The sequence below is a fragment of the Carassius auratus genome, chromosome 22 (assembly GCF_003368295.1).
Source record: "Carassius auratus strain Wakin chromosome 22, ASM336829v1, whole genome shotgun sequence".
NCBI lineage: Eukaryota > Metazoa > Chordata > Actinopteri > Cypriniformes > Cyprinidae > Carassius > Carassius auratus.
Window position 1 is genome coordinate 13,004,382 of NC_039264.1, and position 8,342 is coordinate 13,012,723.

General features: G+C 34.5%; 1 protein-coding gene and 1 long non-coding RNA gene across 2 annotated transcripts; one reads left to right on the plus strand and one right to left on the minus strand.

Annotated features, from left to right (window-relative positions):
- Nucleotides 1-1,846: 1,846 nt before the first annotated feature.
- On the plus strand, nucleotides 1,847-5,877 carry LOC113039761 (uncharacterized). Its single transcript, XR_003275068.1, has 5 exons — nucleotides 1,847-1,924; nucleotides 3,784-3,906; nucleotides 4,017-4,086; nucleotides 4,368-4,430; nucleotides 5,805-5,877. It is a non-coding gene; the product is annotated as an uncharacterized LOC113039761 (long non-coding RNA).
- Nucleotides 4,120-6,180, minus strand: LOC113039759 (5-hydroxytryptamine receptor 3C-like). Its single transcript, XM_026197831.1, has 3 exons — nucleotides 6,068-6,180; nucleotides 5,768-5,978; nucleotides 4,120-4,408 (listed from the first exon to the last, which is right to left on the minus strand). Exons 1-3 carry the CDS (start codon nucleotides 6,176-6,178, stop codon nucleotides 4,197-4,199), a joined length of 534 nt encoding a protein of 177 aa, XP_026053616.1. The 5' UTR covers nucleotides 6,179-6,180; the 3' UTR covers nucleotides 4,120-4,196.
- Nucleotides 6,181-8,342: the final 2,162 nt, after the last annotated feature.

The window sequence follows — 8,342 nt, forward strand, 5'->3', positions numbered from 1 at the left end:
CTGAACATTTGATTAAAATCTAAATTCCAAATCCGACATTACCTTTTCAAAACTTTTGTTCAAGCAAAAAAGAGATTGATTCTTGACCCAAAACACTGCTGGTTTAATATGGACATGTATTCTTATATTAGTTTACCATGGTATCTGCAGATGTATAAGATTGACTACCATGAACTGGGTGATATAATGTGGCAGTAGAAAAAGAAGCATCATAAAACTAAGCAGATTGTAAAAAAAAAAATTGGTGCTTGGTAATTCTTTTGGGAAATGAAGCCATGGCTGCTAATTGGTGCACTTGTGGTCTCATGGTGTTTGTGTGCATAAGTCAATGAACTTCAGGGTGCTGTCATTTTAGGTTTCTGAAGGAACTTATGAGTGTCCTTCTATAGTGTGGGTGTATTCATTGGGACGGATTAAATCAAATGTAAATTCAGCGCACTCTTTAATTGGGAAAGCATGTTGATGCAGTGGTTTATTTGGGACAGTGTGTCAGTATTAATCCAGATTTACATTCAAAAGGACAAGATAGTCTTCTGTGACCTGACATTTCCATGACAGGCATTCAACCACATGTCACGCCCGAGTTCACACCTGTGCCTTATCCAACATTCAGAGCAATTACGATGTGCTCAAAGCGGTTAAAAAAAATGTATACCCGATGTGGTATATCTGAACTGTGTTGCACAGTGATGAATGATTCGCTCCATATTTATTTTATATTTAGCAAGCTTTGATGGCAATTAAAATATTAACTAAATGCACAAAGTTTTACATTGTATAAAATCTGTATGTTTTATTTTTATTTATTTATTTTTACATGTGGAATTTAGAATATGAAGGGTCTAGGGAGACTTCATAACAAATAGACTGGAAGAGTGTGTGTGAATGTACAAGTATCCACTACTGTGTGCCATGTACTGTACTACATACTGTACAATATCATGTACACAATGTGCAATACAGTATATTAACAGTATAATGTACAATATACTTTACACACCATGCATTGTACAGTACAGAGCAGGCATTTCTTTCTTTTTTTCTGATTTATTGTTTTAAATGTAAACAACATATTAAGCTAATTAAGCGCAATAAGAGATTCAGTCAATAACTCATCCAGTCCAAAACTCATGCAATACTAATTCAGTTCAGTTCAAGTTTATTTATATAGTGCTTTTTATGATACAAATCGTTGCAAAACAACTTTAAAGAAAATTACGTTTAGTAGTAGCTTATCAGTGGTGACTGTCAGTTAATGTACACTAATGTAGTGCAGAATTTAATAGTCAAGTGCTATATAATATAATGTAGACGTTTCCTAATTTACTAATGTACTATGAATAACCTTATAAGTTAAAAATCTAATAAATCTAAAATTGTAAAAGCAACCAAGAACTGTATGTTTCTGAAAACAAGACAAAATAAAATATGATTTTAAAATCGAATTTGTCCAACACTTTAAATCCTTTGTGGTTTTTATCATTTTAATTATATATTTTATTTTATTATGAATGTATAGATTATTTTAAATGCTTGGCATGTATTTATTGGTCGATTATACTATTTATGGTTTTAGAGAATAAATGATTTATTTAATCAACCCTAACAAATAGTACTGCCGCTTTAAGGAACTCGAAGCGCGAACGCGCGCGCTTTCTCTCAGTTCGCGGGAAACGGAGCTGAGGAGAAGTTGTTGTAGTATTGCCTGTGGCAAAGGCATACTACAACAACTTCTCCTCAGCTTGGATATTTATGAAGATACTATGTAATATTATGCTTTTTAATGTTGTTTCAGCATGCTTTTATATGTAGTGCGCATAAGTAAGTAAGTTAAATCATTAAGTTCGTAAGTTCATCATTGTTTCGGAGGTCAAACGACAGCTCAACAGGTGCAATGAGAGAAAGCAACAAAACATTTACACAGGTATGTTGTGCCATCCATACATTATTATTATTGCTGTGTGACAGTGTGAGCTTTTCTTTAATTTCTCAATATAATGTTAGCTGTTCTTCATGAAGCAGCTGAGGAAAGTATTCGCGAGAAATTCACAAATACATGTTTCCATTTAAATTAGCCAGAAGTATACGTTTCATAACACTTTTTAATAATACATTACACAACACAAACTTGAAGTTTAGATTCAATTATAGACATTTTAACACTTAAGTAAACAATAAGATTATATGGAGAAACATTTTGTTAATTTTTCCTCCGAAAATTGTTTCCAAACTTAGACAGAGCAGTACAAATCGTGTGTGTCTGACAAACTGGTGGAGTTTTGATTATTTGTATGAATTACTTGTTAAATGGCTCAGAACAGTTACTTATCGCCACCTATTGGAGTTATTATGTAACTTGTATATTCCACCCCCTAACACTACCCCTTAACCTAAACCTTCAGAAAACTGTCTACATTATTACATTTTAAATACAAATACAATACAAACAAACAAAAAAAGACAAACTTCCTTATTTTTGATGAGTTGTAAACCAAAAATGTGCCCACAAAGTAAAACATTTCAGGATTAACTATCCTTGGAGTGACATTTGTTCCTCACAACATATGGTTCACCTCAAAAGTTCAATGAACTGTAAGATTATATTAGATCACATTTCAATGAAAAGTAACATTTTCTAAATTTTTCACAGAATTTTTTTTTCAAACAAGGCAACAGTGGTAGCCATTGTATTTGTCTGAAAAACAGTAGTAGCGTCCAGTTCCTAATGGATCAGTGTTTTTGAACGATTCAGTTGAATGAATCACTGAATATGGCTCACTAAAAAAGACTTGTGACCACCTACTGGCATTATTATGTAACCTACATATTTTACACACAGGTTGGATTTTTGGGTTTTATGAAGATTATCCACAGACATAATGATTTTATACTGTCCAAACTGTGTTTATTATTTATCACCTACACACCTAACCCTTACTGGAAAAAACACCACTCATACTCAGTATGATTTATAGACCTTTCCTCCGGGGAACTATACAGTATATTGTGTCACCATCTGCTTTTATACAGTCTATGGCCACCATGTATATAAAGGACTCAGACTATTGGATCATTGGATGCCCTACATATCTTACATGCATTACTCATTTAGATTATTTGGAAAGTGCATGCTTATCAAGCTCTTGGTCATGTCTATAATTGGTATAGTAATGAATTTTGTCCCTTTCTCAGTTTGTAAAAATAAATCACATTTTACAGAAATACATTTGCAATGGAAATTTAATGAGAGAATAACAGAACAACAGAGCAATAATTGGGAAGTGAGGGTGCCCTCTAGTGACCATCTCGCTGGCTACTTTGAAAACAACCACCATTGTTTACACAGCATGGCTTTATTGATGCAAAATATAATATTTTACCACAAACTGATTTTCTGCCATATAAAACAAAACAATTGCATTAAAAGATTCTTCTCATAATTTGCACAAAAAAGATGCTTTAATTTCTATTTCAAGACTACAGTGATTCAATTTATGAATGTCTTATTTGTTAAACCTTGGTCTAACCATTAAAAGCATACACTGTTATATTGCATGTCCTTCCGCAGCTTCAGACTGTCATGTGTATTTAAAAGAAAACTTCTGCTACTTTCTGACATTAGTTACTCTAAAACAAAATACAGAGTGAGAAGTTCACGTATGCAGCTAAGCAGTTTTGTCTTGACCAATGAGCAGCTACATTTACACATAAACATTTTTGGCTGGCCACTATGAGTTTTTGTCAAAACTGTACCAGTACAACCATAATATTAAGATGGTGCAGAAGCTGACGGTGAGGAAAACAACATACAAAGCGAACAGTAATCGGTCAATGACCTCCCCCAGTTGAATCCACTCCTCTGAGTTCTGATCAGTGGAGAAATGCTCGTCCACTTTCTGGCGAATGGTGAGTATGTCTTTGTGTATATTCCTCAGTTCATTCAGCTCTTGCTCATGATTTAATGGTGATTTAATGTCTTTTTCTGGGTAACTAATTTGGTTTATTTCTTTCTCAAGTGAACAGGAAATCGTGCCTTTGGTGTTTTCTGCTGGCAGAAATTATTAAATGTATTAATGTGATCTAAAGGTAAGTAAGCACAACATGCAGCATCATTTATTTTATATTTTTACACAGAGAAGAATAGGTTATATACTGTTAGTTGTCCAAGAGGGTTAATTTTGTACGCAGAAAACTTTTTAGCTGTTACGAGACTCACTTTGAGGGTCTGAATTCTGGTCAGAGACTTTCTTGCGCAAGCAAACCAGTCGAGCCAGGTAATGCAGGAACAATACTTTAACCCAGTTTGGTAGAGGGGGATAATCACTCGAGCCACAGAGAATATTAGTAACGGCAATTGTCTCCAATAGACTGGCCACCATCAGCGCTAAACACAGAGAGAAAAACACATCTGTAGGGAGAGAGAGAATAACGTAAGTTTCTTACCTTAAAATTTGTGACTTATGTATGTATCAGTGGGCTTTAAAGGGATAGTTCATCCAAAAATAAAACTTTGCTGTTAATTAAAAATGTAGGTGATTTTTTCCTTTATTAGATTTATGAAGAAAATGAATACCCATGGCTGCAGACAATATATTACGAAGTGAAACATTTAGTCTGTGCAAGAAACTGAACAGTATTTCAACCATTATCAACTGTAATTCAGAGTGGCAGATGTCCGGTTTGCAAACAAATGATTCTGGTAAACAGGTTTTTGTTAATAAACAAAATTTTGACTGTTCACCAAATCGGACTGAATTCTGTCTTGAGTTTGGTTTGATCTTGTGATGAATGAACTGATTCAGCACTCCAGTACCTCAAACAGTTCGACTCGGACCAAGAATGAGGAGCCACTGATATGTGCATGCATGAACTGAACTCTTGAATGAAATGCAAGTTTTTATGGTTTTTCATGGTTTTTAAAAAAAAGCTGATGAAGATTTTTATTCACACTATATGCTGTAAACATGTAAAACGGCCATGGTTCACACTACTTTTCCATTTTATCTGACCTCTGTATCACAGGTAATAATGTTGCAAATAATGTTCAGTTTCTTGCACAGACTGATTCATTCGCTTCATAAGACCTCAATATATCGTCGGGAGTCACAGAGATTAATTGTGTTGCCTGTAAATGTTTTTTTGACTCTCAAGTGCTGGTAGCCATTGACTTGCTTTTAATGAATCACCAAGGACCATATTTTTAGCTAAAAATGAGCTTTACATTCTCCTGAGGAAATAAAGTCACCTATATCTTGGATGAGTAAATTAATGCCAAATTGAAATTTTTTGAGTGAACTATCCCTTTAAACTCTGGTGCAGCAGATGATTCAAAAGTGACTACAAACTTACAATAAATAACCTAATAAATAATATTAATAGAAGTTGGCACTTGAATGTTCTAATTTGATTAAAGGTGCCTTAAATGTTTGAGAACAATAGATTTTATATTATTTGAGTTCCTTTATATTATTTTTATGTAAGTTATAATGAGGCCCAAAAGTCTGAAATTCGAGTTTAATTGGTCGAGACACAGTTTAATTGGTTATTTTGAAAAATGCAAAACAAATAAATGTTACATGAAGTCTAATATGGATAATGCTATTCCTAGGTCACTAGAAACATTTATTTTATCTTTTTACTCCTTTAAATGTGATTTCTAATAAAAAAACAATCAATCAATTCAATCAGAAATATTTGCAAAATAGAAGCATTTTATTTGCAGAATCAGACTTTTGGACCTAACTCTTTATATAGAGTGATAACAGACTTATAAGAGGGATGGTGTCTCCTGTAACCGGAAGCAGATCGTTCATGAGGAGGAGGAAGACGGTGTAGCCTAAGATCAAGGTCATTTTAAAGGCAGAGCGATCCATTTTCTGAGGAGGCAGGAGGAAGCTGAACAGATCTACGGTAATCAGGCAGTAGCTGGGGATCAGCAGGTTCACCACATACAGAGTTGGTCTGCGCTTCAGGACGATCTAATATGTGACAACCATTAGAACAATAAACAGGACAAACAATAAAGAAATGGTCCATTGAAATTAAAACTTCTGAAGGTGACACAAACTTGGTAAATGATTTCATCCCAACTGTCCAATCCGTCCATGTTAAAGTATGATGAGTTGACAGATTTTCTGGCGGTTATGTCGATCAGCTGCCACTCTCCTTTAGTCTCCATGTACTGTAGAGATTTTTTGAGTGTGGCCTCCCCTGGCTCCGAGAAGAATATCTCAACATCTCGAACTGTAGAGGGAGAAATGGATTTGCATCAGTCCCAAATGGCTGTCAAATTTAACACCTTATCAATTGAATGTTTAACATGTATAACTAGGTTTATATGAGATACACACATTGCCAAATCCAAACAATCTGCACATAATATGTTTTCCTTCCTTTAATTGGAACTGAACTGAAATTGGAACTTTAATGGACAGCCTAAAAAAACGTTACTTACTTGTAAGCTTGTAAGATCCAAATGTGTACGTGCAGTTTTGAATGTCAAATGGAAAGGTGTAGATGTCTAGGTTGCAGGAGCTGATCACATGGACTGGCAGCCGATCTTCTGCTTTGCCGTTGTTGTAAAGATACAGATAATATGTGCTTGGGGCTTGGTTGTCACTTATGCTGCAATTAAATTGGAGAGTATGTCACAGACAGCCACAGCAGTTTTGCCTGTTATTGCAGCAGGTAAAAAAACCAAACAATTCTTTGCTTACATGAGTAAACTAAAATCTGATTAGTTGACTTGCCATTGTGGTAACCCACTGAAAATATGTTGATTTGCAGCACAAACTATGTATATTCAAATCAACATACACTGACCAAGCAGTATCTACAACTATATGTTTTATAATTCACAGTAATTTACCTGCTTTGTCTTTCCAGTAATGTTCACAGATTGCACTTCACATCCTTTCTGTTTGAGCTATTCCTAAGCTATTACAAATTATTATTAGGGGCTATTCTTTTTCTACTATAGTATATATAGTCGATAGCAGCCGACAGAACTGCTTGTAGGAAAGATGAAAAGTTGGTTCAAAGATAGAGGAAGTCACAACATGAATCTCTAACTCAAATAATCTAGTGCCACATGAGCAGTTTTGCATTTTTGTTTAGAACTTCTGAACAGTTTGGCCTTGTTCGATTTGGAATGGCATACCAAATCAAATGATAACCAATTTTTCCATGTTGACTTCGCATACAATGCATCCAACCCTGTCCCTTGCAGCTATTTTTTTAAGTTAAGTTGTAGAATAGTTCAAGTTTCTATGATAACCTCATGCAATGGTTTGAATTTGAATGCTTTATTTTGGAACTCACAATTCATTGATGACAAGATCAGGCCTCCAGAGTTTTTTTCTTGGCAGTGTGATTCGGTCTGTTCCACATTCAACAGGATCCCAGCTCAAACCCTCAATAGTCCAGTCCTTCGAAATACCAATGTCATACTGATTATTATTATTTTTTACTTAGTATAAACACAAAATATTGACATATATTAAAATACAACAAGAATAAAGTGTAAGGTAACAGATACTTAGAGCTCTTACAAACCGCAGCCAGATAAACGCATTCAACGTTTGAGCCTTTTCATCCTAAAGGGAAAACATTCACAATTTCTGTTTAGCCATTTGAACTATTCATGTAATGTGATTGCATACCATGATTGGTATATTTGGATATTTACTCACCACATCTAAAATTGCATACAAAATAAAACTCAAGTTGATTTTTGTAGGTGTCCTTGGATGAATAACTGGCCGCACTTCGGTTTTGTCCAAGACACTCTCTCTGAGCGCTTGTAGGAGAGACTCTGCAGTCGGCTGGGAGCAGTTTATTGTGTCTGCAGATCTCATGAGAGCAGCTGTGTTTCAGACACAAAGAGAAAGGAGTGCAAAGCTAGACATGAACAAACAAATTCTCAAAAAGTGGTGAATACACTTACAGAAACAGAAACTAACGTGGAATTAACTCTGTAACCACTACAATATCAAGTTTTCTTAAAGGAATACAACCATTACATCTGTTCTTTTCAGTCTCCGAACAGCATTAAATATTCCTTAAACATTTGTCGTTTGTATTAGGAAATTTTCAACATCATTAAACATCATCCAAATTTTCTCACTGCTTACACCAAACACATTGAAGGACATTGTTTCTAATCTCTATTAAACATACACAGTACAGACCAAAAGTTTGGACACACCTTCTCATTCAAAGAGTTTTCTTTATTTTCATGACTATGAAAATTGTAGAGTCACACTGAAGGCATCAAAACTATGAATTAACACATGTGGAATTATTTATGGAATTATATACATAACAAAAAAGTGTGAAACTGA

Coding starts and splice junctions, on each gene's coding strand:
- LOC113039759 (XM_026197831.1), bottom strand. CDS start 6,178: ATGGAGACTAAAGGAGAGTGGCAGCTGATCGACATAACCGCCAGAAAA. Junction 5,979..6,067: donor GGGATGAAATCATTTACCAA/GTTTGTGTCACC, acceptor GTCACATATTAG/ATCGTCCTGAAGCGCAGACC. Junction 4,409..5,767: donor AGACACCATCCCTCTTATAA/GTCTGTTATCAC, acceptor CTCTCCCTACAG/ATGTGTTTTTCTCTCTGTGT.